The sequence below is a fragment of the Sabethes cyaneus genome, chromosome 1, assembly GCF_943734655.1.
Source record: "Sabethes cyaneus chromosome 1, idSabCyanKW18_F2, whole genome shotgun sequence".
Taxonomy (NCBI): domain Eukaryota; kingdom Metazoa; phylum Arthropoda; class Insecta; order Diptera; family Culicidae; genus Sabethes; species Sabethes cyaneus.
This window is the reverse complement of record NC_071353.1, coordinates 119,220,037-119,243,025: the sequence shown is the minus strand read 5'-3', so window position 1 is coordinate 119,243,025 and position 22,989 is coordinate 119,220,037. Positions and strand designations below refer to the sequence as shown.

Genomic DNA, 22,989 nt, shown 5'->3' with positions numbered 1-22,989 from the left:
TCACTACGCCAAAGATGTTTTGGAATGGTATGAAGCTAATAGAGTCCATATTGTACCGAAGGAGGCGAATCCTCCTAACTGTCCAGAGTTACGCCCCATCGAGCGGTATTGGGCTTCGGTGAAGAGAGAGAGCTGTCCCAGCACAAACAACAAGCAACAACTATAGATAAATTTCGAAAATCTTTGACAAACGCAGTTAAATTGGTTGCCAACAAGTCTGCACTGACCCTCATGGCAAGGGTAAACTCCATGCAGACCAAATAAGTAACGTTAACTTGTTTGATAGTTACTAACGATACACACATAAAGGATATAAAATTGTTTCTTGGATTAAACTGCTAGCAAATTTGTTTTATTGCCAAATTGAGGTGTCCAGATTTTGTCGCGAACAAGCCTTATTCGATACGAGAACCTGTCAAAAGAGACACAAAAAAATCGAAAGAGGCTCTGTTACCACTTTTTGATCGTCGCGTTGTTCGAGCTTCCAGTTCTGTCCTGTGGTGGCGTTTTGGAGCCCTTGACGAGCAATTCACTCAACATTACTCGTCTAGTTTTCAAATGGTCCTATCTGCAAATGAGGGAGAGGGGAGCTGCGAAGAGAATCTCTCATTTGCAGATGGAACTTATTGAAAAATCAAGTCAGATTAAGTCATTGTATCCAATTCATGGGATTATGAGAATTAAACTTTAATTGACACTTCGTTTCGTAAGGCTTTCATGAAAACAGATGTTTTACTATCATCTTAAAATAATCTTCCAAGGAAAACATCCCCTGAAACTACAATTACTTCTTTCAAATCACTAATTAAACAAGCTGCAGTAGATGAAAAATGTCTCATTTAGAACAACAGAATGAATTATGGTTGTACGCATTTTTTACGGATCTGGATGATTGCGAACGGAGACTTCAATGCTTGTGAAAAGTACGTCGATATAATACCACAGAGAAACAGACGGGACACTCGTTTAATTGCATCGTCCATGCAAAAATTACTCACTTTTCGCTTGAGTGCTGTTTGGAGTTTTCAGTATAAAATCGTACAATTGTAAAAACCCTACAGTACCCCTACAAATATTCCGCAACAAGCATAACGGGGGATGTTAATGTGCAAGTAAAATATGTAGAACCATGGTTTTCAAAGGATTTTCTTCTATGTGTGATGAATGATAATACTTTTCACAGCCTTGTAAATTCCATGAAATATGTACCTCTAATAAATACCAAGCAGAGTAATTTTTCATTTTCAGTGATAAGTTTGTTGTTAAAAAAAACTTGTTTATTATTTTCCTGTCAATTCAATACACATCGTAACTCACTTCACCGATTGCGAAGTTCGCGGGGCATCAACTGTATCGGTTCGGACTTTGCCATTGAACTGCATTTGGGACAAACATCCCACAAGAACCGGCTAGTTTCGCTTATAGATGGATCCGCCTTTCGAATAGCGATTCGACCAAAGTCCAGCAATCTGCTTCAAAGGCGCCTAGCCTGTTGCAGTAACAACACATATTTTTATTGTTTATAATATACACTTTTATAGCTACCGATTTTTAGTGCTGCGGAAAGCAGTTGATTAGGTGTATATTTCTAGCCGACTCAGTCAAAGGGCACAGTAGGACACACCTCCAGGAAGATTCGATTGACGTCAATCGGAACGGATTTCGCAGTGCAATGAACACAAACTACGGGCTGGAATCTTCCCACAGGCATGTAAGTTAATCTATTAAACCGGATCTGTTGTGCTTAGTGTGAAGAAAACCGCTAGACAAGGCTTTCGGAAGTCGGAAAAACAAATGCTGGTTTACTTTTTTTCAGTTGTAAAGACGGTTCTGTATTTGTGAGCTTTTGTAATGACTCCAAAGAGAGCACTAAACTTTGGATACGAAACTTGTATTTGATGAGAAAATTTCCAACTAGCTAATTATTATTATTATTGTCCTAATTGCTTCAGTAGATTGTGCGGAACGACGTGTATAATCTTACTATATTATTGCTTGTTATTGAACGAGGAAGATTGAATCAATGTTATATAATAAATAAATACGTTGAAATGTATGAATGAAGAGAAAATGAATAAAAGTTGGAAAAACATTGCAAAACGATTAACCTCCAAGGCTGAGGATAAATATTAGCAGGAACTATCCTAAATACGTGTAAACTTTGGTGATGAGACTAAGTCACGCGGGTTACGCGGGAACAACGTGATTATTGTTTGGAAATGGCACTTTTTGCTTTGTTTCTTTTTAGAGTGTTTGTGTACGTCGCAACGATCGCATTCCACACCGAGGAGGCCTTGCCGTTCGGTGAATGTCACTCCGTCAGGGATCGCTGTATAACCAGATCGATTTTGTCTCCGGCGGCCGCAATCAATGGCACCGTAAGACAACAGTCGAAATCCTGAGTTTTTGTTCCGTTAACCTAAAACAGTTTAAATTAAAAATGTCAATTGTTATAATAATAGACAATACGTCGAACCATTAATCGTACCTGTACAATCCTGTCGAAGGGTCGCAACATTCCGACGAGATCTGCTGGACCTCCTGATCGGATTCTGTTTATGTAAACTCCTCTCTCGTACAGACCATCCGACACAGAGAAGCCGTAATCGTCGTACACGCGATCCTTGAACAGGGTCACGTGCAGTGTCCGACAGTTGCCAGAACTGGAACTCGAGTTCGTCGACAGGGCATCCGTAATGGAGGGGCTGCGAGGTCTGCGCTGAACCTTGGCATAAAGTGCTTGTGCCTGAGCTTCCCCAGCACCACTACTGCCTATGCCCGGTCCAACATGCGGACCACCGGAACGTTCCGTTCGCGAGATTTGCAAATCTACTACATTTTCAAACTTGTGCAACAACTTGGTGGCTGTGGTCAATGGTACACCGCAAATGGTCTCACCGTTGATTGCCAACAGGCAATCTCCTACCTTCAACTGTCCATTCTGGTGAGCGATTCCACCCTCTGTCAAAGCGCTGATTTTGATTGGCTTCTGCAGATCATCGCTCCCGGCCAACGTAATACCCAGTGGACCTCCTTTCGGCTCTAACCGCACATTAAATATGAGCTGCTGAATCTGCTCGCCGGCGACACCGCCGCCACCTCCACCACCGCCTATGCCAGCGTGTGTGCCACTACCGGCGGAATTGCCCAAACCTACGTAATTATTGCTATTGATGTTCATGGAAGCCATTTTGTAGTGCACAATGTCATCGTAGCGATCCTCACCGAGATCCCCTTCAGCGTTTAACATCTGCATGGGAGGATGCGGTAAGTTCTCGGAGCTGCAGGAGAGCTGACCCTGAAGAGGGGACGAATGATGAACTACTTTGATGGTTCCCGTACTCTGGGTCATCTGGCTGTTTCCACTGGAAGTCGGCAGAACGTCGTATGTCGGTGTAGGCTGGTTCCACATTGGCCTCCGCAGCTGTTGATGCTGAAGATGGTCCTCTATTTGAAAATATTCCACGTTGTTGTTAGATTTTAACGAGGGAGATTCGTTGTATCTGAAATGATTTACACATAAAATTTCACTGTTGTATTCCGATTGTTAGGAAAAATCTAACCTGGTTCCATAGATGTAGGCATTGTCTTCCGTGCTTCCGTACAGTATATTGGTCTTTTGCTGGGCATCGAACAAAAAATCCGGCAGCGAGTTTCGTTTCACCGTCAGTGTAATATATTCGTTTTTGCTCTCCTTCAACAGCAGATCTAGGTTATAATGCTGCACAGGGTGGTTATCAACGGCCAACAGAACATCCCCAGCCCTCAAAGAACCAGTCCGGTGGGCGGCACTACCTGGCTTTACTTCCGATATAACAAACGAACCATGATTGTTCCCATTTACCGTAATACCCAAGCCACACTTATTTTGTCTGATCAGCTTGATGTTGAACACTCCACTGGACGGAATCACACTATCCGCCATGTCGAATTCCAGCTCTAGTTCGACCCAATTGGCAGTCTGAGGCTGATTGTGATAGTGATTCGCTGCCGTCTTCGAGCCAAAATCTCCCAGCAACTGTCGAATCGTACCAGCATCCAAATTGTACATCTTGTTGACGGACAAAATCCGGTCACCCTTCTGTAGACTGCCCGAACGCTCGGCAACCGAGTCCGGTAGGACCTGTGCGATGATGTGACCCCGACCACAGGGTGTCTTCGGCCCAAGACAAATGCCCGAACCCTGGGAGCAATCCAGCACTAGCTGAATGGTTTCCGCTTTGCAAAGGCCCACGTTCGGATGTAGAGTCCCTCCGTTCTCAGCCGGCTGTGGCAGTGAACTTTTGCGTACCAATCGACGGTTCTTGTTGGCTGCCAGATTCTTACGCGAGTCAACTGTGTTAAAACCGTACTTTGGGCTGGAGCATGAAATGCCTATATGGAAAATGTGGAAAAAATAGGAAAATAGGATCAGTATCTTGCAGCGAGTGGAAATCGAAAACGACGCACAGCTGTTAAGTAGTAAAGTTGTGCTCTCTCCTACAACACCCGGTAACCCCTTTCATAATAAACGTCCCGCACAGGTTTTCGCATTCGATGAGCCGTGTTTTCCCTTTCCTAGTTTCCGAACCCTAACGAGAAGCATAACAACTTGTGACACACGTTTGAAATTCGTGGTGAGATAATTATAGAGCAGAAGACCAGGAAGGAAAGGGTTTGAAATAGAGAAGATTTATGGATTTTTTCCTTTTGAATGTATCAAATGAAGTAGCTTCATAGCTTGAAACAAGTATATTGTAATTCAAGACTTAAACATGCTATTTTTGATTCTTCAATGAAATTTGCCGAGGCAATAAGGAGCGATAAGTAATCCCTTAATCAGACTATAATACAATTTTATCTTTGGGGGGATATGAACGACTATAGTTTTTGTAAAATTACTATTTGTTTATTTCAGATTTCGATTCTAACGACTTTTGACACTAATTGCAATGATCCGACCACATCCGAATACATAAGTATTTGAGTGCGGCACGGAACAAACTCTTCGCAATAAAAAATGCCGTTCCGATTTTTAAATAGCTGATTACTACCGCTAGTCCCATTTTCTATGGAGGAGCGACAGCGGCAAATTAGCTTAGCTAACATTTTGGTTAGATGTTATAGCACTTTCGTTAAATTGATTCACCACTAACCCCTTACTTTCTAAAATAATGAAAATGACTAAATAAAATCGCCAAACACAGATGAGTATGAGATTTCCTGCAAATTGAACAAATTGATTATTGGAGACGACGGTAAAGAAAAAGGAATTGCTCGAATGCTTAGTCTACTCCGATATTATAGAATTCGAGTTCGACACGATTCTATCGAGTAATTCGACTGATTCGAAACCACTAATTAGCAGATTTGAGTTATTCACAAATCAACTGACAAACAGTAAAATGGTGGGAAAAATAAAATAAATATTTTATAATAAGTAGAATAAAATTTTGAATGAATGTAAATCTTTGACTTCTAGTCACTTTAATCGAAAAAATACTTTGTTTACATTGTGCGCGCATATGTTTTTGCTCTAGGGTTTTAAACCTCGCGGAAAATGTTGTAAATTGGTGACAAATGAGTATTTGTCGAAACTATTGGTACTCCATTACGTCAAGAAAACCTGCCAAAAGCCATCGCTTGTTGATGGACGATTAGGATATTTATGCTCCATCCTGTTTGCCTCTGTGTTTTGAATTCTTCAACACTCAGTGACGCTACTTTGACTTGATGTGTTTTTCTCAAGAGAAAGAATTTGAAAACGAGGGTTTACCGAAGTTCCACAGTGAAGACTAGTACCTAATGCAAAATAATCCTGTGAATATACCACACGTACAAGACGAACGTTACAAAAAAGTTGGTTTTGCGTCGAGTAGTTATAATCGACGAAAGCTTGAATATAAAAACATGCAACAATCTGGCGAGATCTGGCGGCGAGTATACGGTGCTCAAGAAGTTGGAGAGCGGCAGCCCATAATCGGGAGAATTGGAAAAATCAAGCAACAGGTTCATTAGGCTACCTATACGAAAGACAATAAAATAAAATAAATGCAACAATCGACGGTAAATCCAAATACACAAAGATCCAAATCCGGAGCGTAGATAAAAAACATTATGGCTTGAAAGCTGAAGATGGATGAGGATAAGCTAATTTGATTAAATTATTTGTAATTTTAATCTTGGGCTTGAACCTGTCAGGCCTTATGCTCGAACTTGGGCTTGGGCTTGAGCTTGGATTTAGATTTAAACTTAGATTTGGACTTATACTTGGACTTGGGCTTGATTTTAGACTTGGAGTTTTCTGGGATTTGGACTTGAACTTTCGAACATGGAATTGAACTTGGACTTGAACTTTTACTTGGTCTTTTGGACTTGGACTTGGGCTTGATTTTGGACTTGGAGTTTTCTGGGATTTGGACTTGAACTTTCGAACATGGAATTGAACTTGGACTTGAACTTTTACTTGGTCTTTTGGACTTGGACTTGGACTTGGACTTGGGCTTGGGCTTGGACTTGGACTTGGACTTGGACTTGGACTTGGACTTGGACTTGGGCTTGGGCTTGGACTTGGACTTGGACTTGGACTTGGACTTGGACTTGGACTTGAATTTTTGGACTTGGACTTGGACTTTTGGACTTGGACTTGGACTTTTGGACTTGGACTTGGACTTGGACTTAGACTCGGACTTGGACTTGGACTTGGACTTGGACTTGGACTTGGACTTGGACTTGGACTTGGACTTGAACTTGAACTTGAACTTGGACTTGGACTTGGACTTGGACTTGGACTTGGACTTGGACTTGGACTTGGACTTGGACTTGGACTTGGACTTGGACTTGGACTTGGACTTGGACTTGGACTTGGACTTGGACTTGGACTTGGACTTGGACTTGGACTTGGACTTCTGGACTTGGACTTGGACTTGGACTTGGACTTGGACTTGGACTAGGACTTGGACTTGGACTTGGACTAGGACTTGGACTTGGACTTGGACTTGGACTTGGACTTGGACTTGGACTTGGACTTGGACTTGGACTTGGACTTGGACTTGGACTTGGACTTGGACTTGGACTTGGACGTGGACTTGGACTTGGACTTGGACTTGGACTTGGACTTGGACTTGGACTTGGACTTGGACTTGGACTTGGACTTGGACTTGGACTTGGACTTGGACTTGGACTTGGACTGGGACTGGGACTTGGGACTGGGACTTGGGTTTGGTCTTGGACTTGGACTTGGACTTTTGTACTTGGACTTGGACTTTTACTTGGACGTGTACTTGGACCCTGACTTGAATTTGGACTTGGACTTGGGCGTTTGTACTTGAACTTGGACTGGGATTTGGACTTGGAATTGGACTTGGACTTTGACTTGAAATTGAACTGGGCTGGAGTGAGCGTATTTTGGGCTTAGGGGCTAAACTTTGACTTGAAATTCGACTGAACTTGGACTTGGGGTTTCCTGAGGTTTGGACATGGATTTGGATTTAAAGTAAGTGGCCGTTTCGTCCATGAACATAAACTTATGATGCGACACCTTAAATCACACTAGAATTCAATAACTAGTTCAATGGAAGCCAAATCTGCTATCTAGGGTCAAGTTTGGTCATATTTGGACATGTTTAGGAGACTCCGGAAACCCCTAAGAAAGTTTCGAACATGAACAAAAACTGACCATTTGATACCTTAAATCACACTAAAACTTTTAAAATAGATCCAAGTAAGCCAAATTGAGTACCTAGAACCGCAATGGCCAATTCCGAACATGTCTTTATTATTTAACAAAGTACCGAATTGTGTTATTGACTTCCCTAAGGGTGCCTGGAGACCCCAAACACGTCCAGATATGACAATACTGACCGTAGATGGCAGATTTGGCTTCCATTGATTTAGTTATTGAATTCTAGTGTGATTTAAGGTGTCGCACGATAAGTTTTTGTTCATGGACGAAACTGGACACTTGTCTGGGTGTTCCCGGAAGCCCCCAGAACTTGTCCAGATATAACCAACGTGGCGTTAGGTAGTTGATCTGACTTTGATTGATCAAGTTATTAAATTCTGTCGTAATTTGAGGTGTCGCATGATAATTCATTGTTCATGTTCGATACTGGCCAATTACCATAGCGATAACTTATTCCGGAACATTTCCGGTTAGTCCCAATACAGCGTAAAACTCTTGAAATGGTCGCCAATGGTTATGTGTTGCCTAAAAGATCAATACCGGCTGTGATTTACATTCATTTTGGAAGTGTCTTTAAAGATTTTTATTTACTTTATATGAGCAATCTGCCCTTTAACACTTCAAAAGGACATAACTCAAAAATTCGTCGATCGATTTTTTTAAAAATTGGCTCTGAAGTGTAGGATGGCAGTTCAAACCAACTGGCATTTTTAGTTATAATGGCCTATTTTATTTTTAATAACGGTATTTTGAACACCGTGATATGGTGATCTATGTACGAGGATATAAACGTTCAGTTTGACAGGAAAGTAATATAAAATCAAGTGATTGAACCATGCAGCCTACATACTAAAGTTCCTCAAAGCCCTTTGCTTTTTAGTTTGCTCTTGATATTCTGCTTTTGCTCAACGTCCAGAGACTGACGAACTGACATAACACACAGAAGAAAATTCTTTAAAAACATCGTCATACACATTTTGCTTGCCCACTGACACCCTCTGGTCTGCATGTTGTGAAGCTTATATTCGTAGGGTTTAACACCCAACAGTTTTTATATTTGTACGGGTTTATACTCAATACTCGAATCAGTACTCGAACCCTGCTGAGTGGCAATATCGTGAAGCATAGAATGACTTCACTGGTGCAGCAAGCAACGGAGATATATCTCGTCCATCGATAACTGAAGTTAAAGAAGCCATCCAGCGGCTGAAGATCAACAAAGCAGCAGGAAAGCATAGCATTGGAGTGGAACTTATCAAAATGGGCCCGAACAAGTCAACCAACTGTTGGCATCAATCGATTGTCAAAACTTGGGCACGGAACGACTGCAGGAGGAGTGGAAAGACGGAGTTCTCTGCCCTATCTCAAGAAAGGTGATAAGTTGGATTGTGAGAGCTACCGAGCGATCAATATGCTGAATATCACCTACAAAGTGCTTTCCCAAGTCATCTTCCATCGACTGTCGAATACTGTAGAATAACCAGTAGAATCGTGGGAAGTTATCAGGTTTCATGGAGAAGCGCCACGAGTTCCGAGTCCCCACGTATCGCCTGTTCATTGATTTCAAAGCTGCATATGATAGTGTAAATCACGGATCGATTATCGGACCCATTCGAATCTCCCAAGAGACTTCGACAAGGAGATGGTCCTTCTTGTCTGCTATTCAACATTACGCTTGAAGGTGTCATAAGACGAGCGGCAATCGAAATGCTACCACTGCTCCGTTGCTGGAATATGCGATTTGCATCGATTTTACTCGATATGCTAATTTCTCATTTACCACAGCCCCGAAACGAACTTACACTCAAGAACAACTCATCGGCAAAATTCAAGTCACCAGCAGCATCAAAGATAGCGCAATGCATCAGGATAGGCTTACAACGCGGAACGCTCGAGTTCAAATCCAGAAGCGGTATGTGTTGGTTAGAGTTTTTTTATATGGGCTATCTTAATCGCATAAACCGACTTTACATAAGTTAAGAGAAGGCGGAGGTAGAAAACAGAAAAGTATAAGAGTAGAACTTAAAGTGCTATTTTATAAATTTCTGACAAAGTTTCTTTAGAAGCTGCTTAGCGCTCTATGCAGCGAACCTAAGACAACTCTGAAGTTCGGTTAATTACAGGTAAAGTTGCTTAGCAAGGTATAGATCCATAGACATAAAGCTTATTAGCCTTCCTTAGACACTCTTCGACAAACTCTAAATTACTTTCAAGTTGCATGTTGAACTTTCAAGTTGCTACAGATATTAACGGTACTTTATAGAGAATGAAGTACGGTCTACAAATGTAGTGTCTGGTTGTTCAGCAAGAAAGTTCTGCGGAACTAAATTTCAACCAAATATGAACTACCAAGTTCGTTCCCTAAGTGAAATTCCAACTTTTGGTTGCTTGGGGAGGACCTGCATACACTCGTAATTTTCGAACGGCGGTTGTTAAGCACTATCTTTGGCGGCGTGCAAGAGAATGGTGTATAGAGTCGCAGAACGAACAGTCTTTACAGTTGAAAACTATACAGGGTAAAAAGGAGCGGTACACTATTTCTTGAGCGTTGCTTTAATGACCCTCCCTTATCCAATTTTCTGCTCCTTCCCCTTCACACCTGGTCCCATTCTGCTGCATCCTATCAACATCTTTGTTTCATAACTTTCTTCTACCCCTACGTTAATCGCAAAAAGCTATCATTATAAAAATTTAATTTTTTAAGGAATTAAAGTTACGTTTTTAAAGAAATAAAGTTAGCTCAAAGTAAAAGAATAAATAATATATATAAGAACATGCTTTATAGGTTTTACAGACAGCATTAATTTTAAAGAGCATAAAGATAAAACTAATTATTGCAGAGTACCAAAATATAAACAAACATAAACGGATAGTGACCATCTTTTATTACTCAACCACAGACATTTGTACATAAAAGTAGCAATACCGCAATGGTTGACTCACTTTAAATCTCTTACATCAATATAAACTAAATATTCAACGCACCACTTGCCGTGTTCATAGGAGGAAAATATTCCAACGACGGATGACATATTTTAGAACTAATTAATTTGGACGCGTGCTGGAAAAGTCTCTTCCAATCTCAAACGACTCACACATGTTTTGACTCCGAGTCTCTCTAAAAGTGCCCTTCTCCCAAGGCAACAAAAAAAAACGATGAAAGAATATTGCCAAGAGCCAAGAGTGCTGAAGATCTTGTGTCATCTATACACAGCTTGAAACCACGATAGCCAAGCGCAAGCAATACCGGGAGCTAACGAAAAGTGGAAAAGTGAATGATGAAATGTGTCACGAATCAAGCGCTATTGAGCCACACACAAAAAAACGATCGCAACAGTCCCGACGAAATATGTCACAAGACGAATCACCGTCTTGCCTACTGGCGAACGTACGGCAATGGCCCTACAGGACCACTCCACTAATTTCCGACAATCGTCCTCCCGAGTCGAGTAAAATCTTCGTCGCGAATGGAAAATATCCACCGACAGGGTGACACTGTTCGCGGCTGAAAAAAAAGATCAAACCAAGTACAGTAGGTATTACACAAACCGTGATTCCACCAACATTTACTGCAAAGAAAAGCGGCCGCAAAAGTGCCGTAATAAATTCAGTACTGAGTGAAAATCTTTCCCACACGCTGCAGGGGGAAAATCTGAACGCCGCAAACAGGAAGTCAACGGAGTGGAAGCAAATTGAAAATGCTACGGGATGAAGAAAAAAAAATTACGACAGTCCACAACCGTAAAGAAAAACGCAAAGTGATTTAAGTGGCGACGAAGATCGCGTCGACGGGTGTCGCTCGGTGATGAATCATACGCTAGCTTGATGTTGATCGTCGGTTTTGAGCTAGGAAGTTTGTCACGATTATTATCCAAATATGTTATACTAACCTCTTCTCCGAATGAGTGTATGCGCAGGTAAAATTTGTAGTTGGGTATAGCCCTTAGGACAGTTGGCATCCAGCAAGGAAGTCACTTCCTCGGGTGAGTAAGCACTATTTTCCACTATGGTTTCATCAACGGATAGAATCTGATCGCCAACGGAAAGTGCACCACAACTGCGCGAATTGAAACGTCAATCAATCGCAGTACAATCTCAAGGCATGAAATCTAACTTACCGATCCGCAATGCTGGCTGGCAAGATGCTTGCGATGTAGATCCCGGCCGGCTGTACCTCATCCAGCTTATGATAGATTTCACTCTGATTCACGGCACTGGAGTAATTACTCAAGATCAGTCCTAGTTTTTCGTTCATAGGTCGCTCAATTTCCAGCAGCAGTGGTCCCATACTGAATTCCACGCTTTGCATCACCGATACATCATACTCGATGGTCAGGTTTGTATAACCGGACATGTGGCCACTTTTGAGAATGTGCTGCGCCTCGGAAAGGGTTTTGTTGACAAGGGAAATCTAAAATGGAAAGCACACCCTTAAAATTGGCTCTTAATTGTCAATTTTAACAACATTTTATTACATTATCCACACGCAGCACCCGATCTCCAGGTTTAATTTGACCGGTTTTGAACACCGGACCGTGCATTCGTACGTTTGTCACGACCAGCGGATATTCACCGCCGCCACGTAGCGTCAGCCCCAGGCAACCGTTTTCCCGTTCCACTGTGATCTGCGCCAGTTTAGTGGTCACGCACAGGCTGTTTTGTGAAACTGTAACAACGATTAAAACCGTCATTTATCATGCGAAGCGATGCGAGGTGGACGGCGCGTCCTACGCCCGCTAGCGAATTAAGACGACGGGTTCGCAACAGCGATGGAGGTCATAAATTAAGTCGAAAAATAGAATTAGATGGAGGAGAATGTTTAGACAGTTAGTTTATGGTGGAGATTTGTGGAAAAATAATGTCCCATTCTGGCGTCGTTTGACACTCCATCTTGTTGCAGCAGCGTTCGCTGGAAAAAAAATGCTCAATCAAACGAGAACTTACTATACTCCGGAAATGAGTACTCGATCTCGATCACGGCCGGCCCGTCGCCGTGCGCCAGAATGCTGAACAAATGCTGATTGGTCAATCCAATCGTCGAAATGCCATCGATCTGGTGTATCCGATCGCCCGGTGCCAGCAAGTCCGCTGCCGGTCCGTTGATCGATTCGACCACCGGCGGATAGGAAAGGTCCGATCGTTCTGTAGTGGGGAAAAAGAGAGAGAAAATAAGTTTAGTTGGTGACGTCTCAATAATTTAACCATATAAACCATTAAATAACAAACTCTAATCGGTTAATATTAAATCATTGAATTAATAGATCACTATAAATCACCAGGATTGGAACGGTCTTTTCGCTTCGATTTTACTCTTTTAATTACTGCACTTCAGCCAAGCAAAATTTGAAAAAGTAGTGTATTAGGAACTAGGACTTTTGTAGTGCATGTGATTGTCTATTGTACTGCTAAAAAAAGTAATGTTTTATGTTTTGAGTTTACGGCGCTATAGGGCTGCAATGCCGTTGGTTGGTAGCAGTCTTAGAGTGCCGTAAATACAAAAGATATAGCAATGCTTATTTTAGCCCTATTACAGATAAAAACTAATTCTACAAATGCCCTATACATCACGTTTTCAAATTCTGCTTGGTTGAGGTACAGTAAGCAAAAAAACAAAATCGTAGCGAAATGAGCGTGCCAAGCCTGTCAACCACCTAAAGTTTTTGGACAGAAAAAAATCAAAATAATTAATCGATATAAATTAATTTTATGGCAGCTGAGTTTCTGTATGTATATTTAGCGTAGTGTATGCGTCTAATTATTAAAAACGCTTTTCAAGGCTACAAATAATTCCAAAACAGAAAACGATCCACAACAAGGCTCGTTGAAAATCTTTTTTAAAAGGCCTTCAAGTGCCTTCAACCTTGTTCAAACTTCAATTTGAAACTCACTCCATCCCACTGACTGCGGTTCAAAAGCGAGAAAAACTTGTTTCCTACCGTCTTTTGTTTTCAGTTTAGTAATATACAGCAGAGCTGCCATAAATACAGATATTTGTGCATGCATAAATTTGGGACCCTACCGTTTTCTCCGGAGTATTTAATTTTCTCGATCTAATCTTTTAAATAACATAAATAGTTTATGGACTACTTTAAAATTCAGGAACATTAGTAGAGCCAGAAATCACAGCAACTGAAATAATTGATGGGTCCCAAATTTATGTATGCACAAATATCTGTATTTGTGGCAGCTCTGATATACAGAGCGAGTAACTGTCAGTGTTTTTTGGACGTGTTTAATTAAATAACCCACAGAAATGTCTGCATATTTTTCGTTTAAAGTGTATTCTAACGTCAACACAGCTTGCAAGTTTGTTTTGAATTTTTATTCGTTTAAGAATCGTGGTAATCATGGACGCAAAAAAGGGAACTTGTGATAAGTCTGTTTTTGAAAATTTTTCGACCGTGTGAATTCTAAAGAAGTTGAAGCACTCGTAATAAACGAAAGATTCGTCTTTCGTACCACCAAGCGATACAAGGAAACCGGTTTACGGAATATATTCCCCAAACGCGGCTATAAATGCACTTTAAGGACACCGGAAGCCATCAAACAAGTAAGTGAGCGAATTCGACGAACGCCAGGTGAGTCTGGACGTAAGATGGCTAAGAAACTGGGAATTTTCCAGTCAATTATGAAGAATATTTTGAAAGACGATCTTCGATTTATTTCATACAAAAAACGACGTGTGTACACTTTAACGGAAAAGCAGAAAGTGACAAGAACCGAAAGATGTCAGCAGCTACTCAAGCGGCACGGTGAATGTGAAATTCTGTTTTCGGACGAAAAAATGTTCCTACTACAGGATCACTGAAACCAACAAAATGATCGGATATGCTGTGCTGCATAGCTTTCTGGTATTCCTCGGGACAAACCTACTGTTCAAAAGTTCCAGAATATTTCCAAGGCGTTGGTATGGGGATGTTCCTCCAAAAATTTGAGCTGTTTATTGAACCTGGTGTTATAATCAACACTAAATTTTACATCGATAATATTTTGAACCATTTGCTTCCCATCGACAAAAACACTACTAGAATACACCATGCTGCTTCCAACAATATTATGCACCGTCTCACCAGGCAAAAGCTTGGTCAATTTTTCGGATTTTTCGTAATCCCAAGAATTAGAAGCCGCCGGATTGGAATCTTACAAGGTACCTATTCCTATGTAAAAATGTAGGAAATCGATTGGTAATGGTTTGATCCTGCGCAGACTTCGGGAAGTGGTCCATTTTGCCCTATTATCCCCAAAAATCATGGTAATTCTACAAGCAAAATTCTCTGCCACATCCTCTTTCTCAGACTGAGGCTGTTGCAGGAAACCTTTGTTGGCGAGAACCTGTGCGGTTTTCGAGAAGGACGCTTCACGACGGACCTAATGTTCAGCTGGTTCCTCGATAAATTCCGAGAATTCAACTTTCAGACTCACCATCTGTTTATAGGCTTTAAGGCGACGTACGATTCAGTGAAACGAAATGAGCTGTGGCAGATTATGCTTGAACATGGCTTTTCAACAAAACTGAGTAGGCTGATACGAGCTACCCTTGATGGTTCAAAATCAAGCGTGAGTGAGACATCGGATTCGTTTGTAACGTTAGATGGTTTGAAGCAAGGTGACGAACTATCGAATTTGCTTTTCAACATTGCATTGGAAGGTGACTGGTGCTATTCGAAGGGCAGGCGTGCAGAGAAGCGGTACCATCATCACGAAATCTCATTTGCTCCTAGCGTTGGCAGATGACATCGATACCATCGGTGTTAACCGTAGAGCTGTGGAAGAACCATACACGAATCTTAAGGAGGAAGCTGCGAAGATAGGGCGTATCATAAATTCTACCAAAATAAAGTATATGGTGGCTGATAGAAAGCGTGGTAGCCCTTCGGGTGTTGGAACTGCGGTGGTAATAGACGGAGATACTTTTGAAATGGTCAACGAATTTGTTTACCTTGTTTCGTTAGTGATATGTGACAACGATAAAGTAAAAAGGCGGAGAGCGGCTGCCAACAGGGCCTTTTACGGATCACGTTGCCAGCTGAGGTCCCGTAGCCTGCAACTCGCGCTCTATAAGACACTAATTCTTCCGGTGGTACTCTACGGCCACGAAGCGTGAACGTTGAAAGAGAGCGACCGACGAGTTCTTGGCGTTTTTGAGCGTAAGATCCTTCGATCAATTCTTGGTGACAAATTACACGAAGGAGTGTGACACAGGCACATGAATCATAAAGTATACCAAGTATACAAAGATGCGGATATTATGAAGCGACTAAAACACGGCAGGCAACAGTGGGCTGGCCACGTAGCAAGGATGCCGGATGAGAGACCAGCATAAACAATATTTAGCAGAGAACCCGATAGAGGTCGACGGTTTGGAGGCAGACCCCGTACCCGTTGGATGAGCGCTGTTAACGCGAATGGTAGAGCAGCGGGTGTTTGGGGTGACTGGAAAGCGGCAGCCTAAGACAGAGAAATGTGGAAACGGCTCCTAAATTCGTCAAGGATTCGATAATCAGATTGTCACCGAGAAAGTAAAATAAGTATTACTCTCGAACCAAGTAACGCAGAACAAAAAGCTTACGATGAAAATATAAGCGAATTTTCTCAATAATTACCGGGAAAAAGTGTTTTACGAAATTTTGCACGGCCGTGGAATAGTTTTGTAACAGAATTGATATATTAGTATATAAAAGAAAAATTTGTAATATTTCCATGACTTAGAACACAGCTTTCCACGTAACATGTAACATGTGTTGTGTTGTGTTGTGTTGTGTTGTGTTGTGTTGTGTTGTGTTGTGTTGTGTTGTGTTGTGTTGTGTTGTGTTGTGTTGTGTTGTGTTGTGTTGTGTTGTGTTGTGTTGTGTTGTGTTGTGTTGTGTTGTGTTGTGTTGTGTTGTGTTGTGTTGTGTTGTGTTGTGTTGTGTTGTGTTGTGTTGTGTTGTGTTGTGTTGTGTTGTGTTGTGTTGTGTTGTGTTGTGTTGTGTTGTGTTGTGTTGTGTTGTGTTGTGTTGTGTTGTGTTGTGTTGTGTTGTGTTGTGTTGTGTTGTGTTGTGTTGTGTTGTGTTGTGTTGTGTTGTGTTGTGTTGTGTTGTGTTGTGTTGTGTTGTGTTGTGTTGTGTTGTGTTGTGTTGTGTTGTGTTGTGTTGTGTTGTGTTGTGTTGTGTTGTGTTGTGTTGTGTTGTGTTGTGTTGTGTTGTGTTGTGTTGCGTTGTGTTGTGTTGTGTTGTGTTGTGTTGTGTTGTGTTGTGTTGTGTTGTGTTGTGTTGTGTTGTGTTGTGTTGTGTTGTGTTGTGTTGTGTTGTGTTGTGTTGTGTTGTGTTGTGTTGTGTTGTGTTGTGTTGTGTTGTGTTGTGTTGTGTTGTGTTGTGTTGTGTTGTGTTGTGTTGTGTTGTGTTGTGTTGTGTTGTGTTGTGTTGTGTTGTGTTGTGTTGTGTTGTGTTGTGTTGTGTTGTGTTGTGTTGTGTTGTGTTGTGTTGTGTTGTGTTGTGTTGTGTTGTGTTGTGTTGTGTTGTGTTGTGTTGTGTTGTGTTGTGTTGTGTTGTGTTGTGTTGTGTTGTGTTGTGTTGTGTTGTGTTGTGTTGTGTTGTGTTGTGTTGTGTTGTGTTGTGTTGTGTTGTGTTGTGTTGTGTTGTGTTGTGTTGTGTTGTGTTGTGTTGTGTTGTGTTGTGTTGTGTTGTGTTGTGTTGTGTGCATAAAATTTTTGGTCAATTTCTATGTTATAATACATTTACTTGGTCTAATTTCACAGACTCACTGAATATGACAAGTGTATTTACAAGACCTATTTGGGCAACTGTGTAATTGTTAGAGCAGTACGTACCCTACTTCGAAGGCAAACGGCAGGAATGACTAAAGGCATCATCGAACTACTTTTATTTACAAGCCACAAAACAACAATTCTAAAAATCTAATTTAAAAGTACAATTTTAAAGATCTGAAGACCAATTTAAGTAATCCCGAAGAACGTGCCTATGACAACCGCCTTCAGGCTCAGCCATACACTTCACAATTATCCGGACTTTATGTCTTAATAATCTCCCACAAGAGCCAAATCGACAGATGGCACCATCTGGTCGATTCCATCCAATTCGGTCGAATTAAAACTTGAACGTACAAGGTGCAACCGAGTCGAGAAATAATTTTACGATCGGACATAAACTTGCGGTTGGTTTCGACGACGACGACGACGTCGACGCATTGCATAAGTGAAGACAACGGATTTCGCTTACCACGCACAGAGTGAGAACAAAAATGCATTCCATTCCGTTGTTGGGCGTCTTAATTCAAACTAATGGCATCGTTAAAAATTTATTATAAACGTATCAAAATCTTGGAGGAAAATATATGGCATGCCCTTCCTGTCGCACATTCAGTGTGCACTAAAGTCGCAGGTTCGTTCGTTGCCCTGTGGGTGTGTGGCGATTAATGATGAACCCATCCCCCCGCAAGGATTCATTCATCAATGGTGGGATAAATGTGATAAGCTTTTGGAATTTCCCGTAATTCCAGGGTGCCACTTTTGATTGGCTAGATCTGTTTAAGTAAATGGGTATTATTAGCCAGGTAAACAAGCTAAAAAACGCAACTGGCCTTAGAGTTGAATATTAATTTCTTACAGGTTAGTTTAGATCCTATTGAACTAGATATCGGAACACAACAAACTGCTCCAGTTACCTACCTGCGAGTATGATTCCCATCGGCTGGCCCTGATCGCGTGGAATCGAAATGGTGGCGTAGGTTGTTCCGCGATCCGCCGCCAGTCCGGAGTCCTCGGATTGTGCTGGACTCATGGCGCGATCGATGGCTGTAATTAGAGGAAACGAAAAACATCATTAGCAAAAGTAGTTCATTAACATTTGACCGGGTTTGCGGTAGCAGAAGGGTGAAAATAAATCACGGACTTTCCGAAATGTGCATGTAGAACACCAAAACTAACAGCTGCTCAAAACAAATGTAGCTGGTGCGACATTTGTCTAGGCGTGTAATTCGGACGGCGAGCAAATGTGCAACTCTGGAAATTGTCACGATCGGCGAGGAACGTGCTGGTATTTTGATTGTAAAATAAACCTGCCGCCGTTCGCGGTAATTACTGAAAACCAAACGCTTTTAATTTGGCAACAAATGATATGAACTGGTAAAAGTAAGTTTTTCAAAATAATCAAAATACGATCAATATCTATCTGTTTATATTAATATGTTCTCTTTGTTAATCTCTACTTGAAAATCTAATTGACAGAAGCAAATAGCGTCTCTTCGGCCAGATTTTTACACAGAGATTTTCCAAAGATTTTTTTAATTCAAAAAAACTGTCCTAACATATGTTATGAATTTATGATGTTTTAATTTTCCTAGCTCAATATCAACGAGTATGTTTATACTTCCAACTAACAGCTTATTCCCCTTCTGTAATTACTATTGCCACTATTACAGGAATTAAAAAGCACTTTCAAATTCTCACCATGAGCTGTTGATCTAAACCAAAACAAACATTCATTAACTTTACTCTGCATTAAACATGAAACCTGTCAAAGATCTGAATAATTTATAACTCACCCGCGGCAAATTCTATTTTGGTTTCACAATGTAAGTATCGCACAGTAGGTACACAGAAAACATTTGGTTCGCAGACAGCGGAATCTACCGATACGATCTTGACTAACAAACGATGCTAGACCATAAGTCTGACGAAACGTCACTTACGTTGTGGGCCGCTGAATATATGAATCACTGAAACCGATTCACACGTTCTACGGGATTATGCGTTTTGCCTAATTAGTGCAAACTCCAAGTGCAGGCCTTGAACGGTTAAAGGGTTCCAACACAATTTCATATATATTTTAGCTCAAAAGTGCTAGAGCATTCCATTCTCGAACCTATAAATACCATGGATTCAGCTTATACCACAAAGTGCAAGACACTCCTAATTGCGGTGAAATTCGAAACAATCATCATAATTCCTAGTTCCTTCTGAAAACGTTGCTCTTTATTAGCTTCCCCATTTGATTCGTAGATTTCCAGTAATGTCAACGGCTGATGCATTCATTTTTTCCGAAAAAAACAACCAAAACAAACAACAAAACATGCGACTGCCTAATTGACTGCACGTGATGCAGTATTTATCGGACTTGGCTTATGATGATGGCTGCAGCTTAGACATACATCATCGACAATTCTGGCTGCTGAAATTATGGAGGGTTGAACCGAGAGATTAAGTGTGAGCTGTTCTCAAATTTGCGGCCGCTGGCTGTATTCGGTATCGTATGGTTTACAAAACAAAGCTGACTGCAGTTCATTTCGAATTATTATTTCACGCCCGCGAGATTTTATTACATCGGTAATAACTCCTTGAGGGGGGCTGTCTGTAAGATAGCTGTGCTTTCGCAGTTTTGTAGTCACGCTCCGTTGAAATTTTCTGAAAACGACCATTTTTATGCAATGTTACAATATTTGTAATGTTCTTCGGTGATGCAAAAAGGCTTGATTTTTAATAAATTAGAAAAGAATTCACAATTCGCGATTTAACATGTCAAAATTAAACCAGACGACTTACTTAGGCTGGTGAACTAATATGTTCAGTATGGCACTAATTCAAGGCTGTTCAAGTGGGGTCGCCGTAATCTATCGAGAAGTCCGTCGATAAAGAAGGTTCAAATCTCTTATCGATGTTTATCCCAACCCAAACGGGTACCAATCGCGGTGCAAACTTTGTTCGTATGCAAACTGCGAAGAGGCTGTAAAGAATGATCATGTGCAGATCTATCAACTCTGTCCATTAACTCCTCTTTTTCATGCGGCCGCCGGTTGTCGTACCCAAAAATGGACAGACTCGAATGGCGCAGTTGTTTTCAAGGGTCTGTTAGTGTTAGGTTTGGGGCGGCTGAAATAGCGTCTGTTTCAGAATGAGGGGTTGAATACGAAAATTGGTTCCCGTTCACTTTATTTATTTTGAATACATTTATTTTAATCATTTAAGTTAGTATTTACCCTTCCTTCATGCTGAATTCTATATTTACCCTCTGAAGCCTCTTGACAGTGCAAATGTCGCTCCTATAGTTTAAGTGTACTGCTCAGAGGTACGAATAAGTCCTCGCCAGGGGCGGCTATAATATGGGATAGTACTAGTGTAGCTTAAACGGTACGTTATGTCGAAAAAAAGGCAAAAGATGGGTGTGTAGAAGTTTATTACTAAAACTAAAATCACTATCTTTCTACATTTTGCCTGAATCTCTTCCCTCGTTTTGAATCAACTCAACTCCTACATTTTGAATCTGAATCTAGCCCCCACCGGGGGATAAACTTTCTGCACTTTTCACTTAAAAATTCTCCTCCTCGTGGCGTTGCCGCCCGTATTTATAACAGCTTTTAATTGTTCGTAGTAAGAAGTACTAGAACAGCTGCTGAGAAAAAACAAAGAGAGAGTAGAGCGGAACTTAAGTTCTATGAGAGTTTCAGTTGGCGCGCGAAACCTCTCACACATGTACTAAGCTAACTCCCATCGCACGTTCGACGTACAATGTTTGTTATGTTCCATGTGCAAACGTTTGTGCTTGCCCCTGAAACTGTCAGAGAAATAAACCGCACCGAAAGGTAAAACTTTCGCTGCCGCGGAAGCTTCGGTCAATGTTAACAGCCAATGCTACCGTTTGTCAATGTTACGCGTACTGGGCACTGACGCTGCACTAACAGCGAGGAATAAGTGGGTAAAGTAGGTCAAGCTTTGAAGGAAGGGTAAACCTCAATACACACAAGCACGCATAAAATTTAATAAGCATATCGCTCACTCAATAGCGATTATAGCAAAAAGAAATGCAGTGCAGGTCATACAGCAAACACCCGGGGCGATATTACAATGGATCAACTATACTGGTCGCAGTAATGAGTCCACACATGAAAAAAAAATCATTTAAGTTACGGAAGATGAAAGAATCAATCTGGAATATTGAAAATACTAACACACACAGTTTAGCATGAAAACGTATGAAAACATGAGCTTAACGAGTTCCATTGGTGAGACACTGGCGAACACTGGTGAGGTGGAAACCAATAAGCGAAAGAACAAACGTCGCCAGATAGTATCCGAGATAGACGTCGCACGTCGCACGTGTCCACCGACAGAAGAAGTAAGTTGGATGCCATTGTGAAATGCTGCTTGTTCACCATCTCACAACAGACTGACTGACCTCCCTCCATTTAACGGTTCACCATCTCACAACAGACTGACTGACCTCCCTCCATTTAACGCGGGAAGCTGTCAACTCACTCTGACCCTTTTCCTCTGTCTCGTTACAGGCTACCGGTCACCTAAGTAATGTGTAAACAACACATATTACAGGTAAATTCTCTCATATGGTAGAAATACCAGGATGCCACATCCTCCCCATGCGAAAAATGAACAATTCAATATATGGTATACCAGAAATAAGGTCAATCATAGATACTTTACATTGCTGCTGCAGTCGTCAAATTATTCTTGCTTGTTATATTGAAATTCGTTAACTCTTATACATAGCCTGTCAAGAAAATCGCTAATCGTTTTGTAATGTGATGACCAAAAATAGAAAATACTACTTGTGCTAAAATCTATGTTAGGACACGCATAATAATCCCACTATCCACCATATCTTGTCATTGATGTTATGCGTCTATTAACCTTACCTTCCTGAAGTCAATGGTCAAGATATTCTGCCAATCCAATGTTTTAACGTTTCCAAAACATAGGCCTTAGACTCATCTCGACTCAATCTTAATATATGTTGGCCATGCTCTTTTCACCGTTTCAATTGTAATACGAATTTAGCCAAACCTCGTGTTTTAGTCTTGACCTTGAAATACGGTCAAGCATGGTTCTACAATTGATGAAGGAACGGTAAAGGAAAGTAATTAAAAAATATTAATACGCATTGGACAAACTGTTTTACCATTTAATTTTATTGTGTACTAAACATATCGAACACGTGCGATTTGTTCAATGCTAGATATTATAGGATAAAATGTTACCAATGCGACCAAAAATTCGCTACCCAGCATTCAATAGTATTGCCAAACTGCTCACAAACCTAAATACTATCTGTCAACAATAAAAGTTTAAAGTCCAGTTGAATTTCCGGTTGATTCAATCAATCCGTATCTGAAGTTAGATTTGGCAATCGCCAAAATTTTAAATAGATCGCCAATGTGATATCCTGGTTGTTCACGACCTCACGACTGATTGATTAACTGACGCGCCCGTTCAACGTGGAAAGCTGTCAACTCACTCTGACCCTTTCCCTCTGTCCCGTTACACGCTACCGGCAACTGCCTAAGTAATGTATAAACAACACTCATTGCACATTACAGGA

The 22,989-nt window shown here is 41.1% G+C and overlaps 1 protein-coding gene across 1 annotated transcript in view; it reads right to left on the bottom strand.

Annotated features, from left to right (window-relative positions):
• Nucleotides 1-2,311: 2,311 nt before the first annotated feature.
• The window catches only part of LOC128745264 (glutamate receptor-interacting protein 2), a 67,838-nt gene continuing 47,160 nt past the window's right edge, over nt 2,312-22,989 (bottom strand). The window contains exons 2-9 of the mRNA XM_053842292.1: nt 18,330-18,455; nt 12,608-12,805; nt 12,139-12,329; nt 11,782-12,074; nt 11,554-11,720; nt 3,564-4,374; nt 2,489-3,503; nt 2,312-2,419 (exon numbers count right to left, since the gene is read on the bottom strand). Coding sequence (XP_053698267.1) covers nt 2,312-2,419; nt 2,489-3,503; nt 3,564-4,374; nt 11,554-11,720; nt 11,782-12,074; nt 12,139-12,329; nt 12,608-12,805; nt 18,330-18,455 — 2,909 coding nt within the window. The remainder of the gene's footprint in view (nt 2,420-2,488; nt 3,504-3,563; nt 4,375-11,553; nt 11,721-11,781; nt 12,075-12,138; nt 12,330-12,607; nt 12,806-18,329; nt 18,456-22,989) is intronic.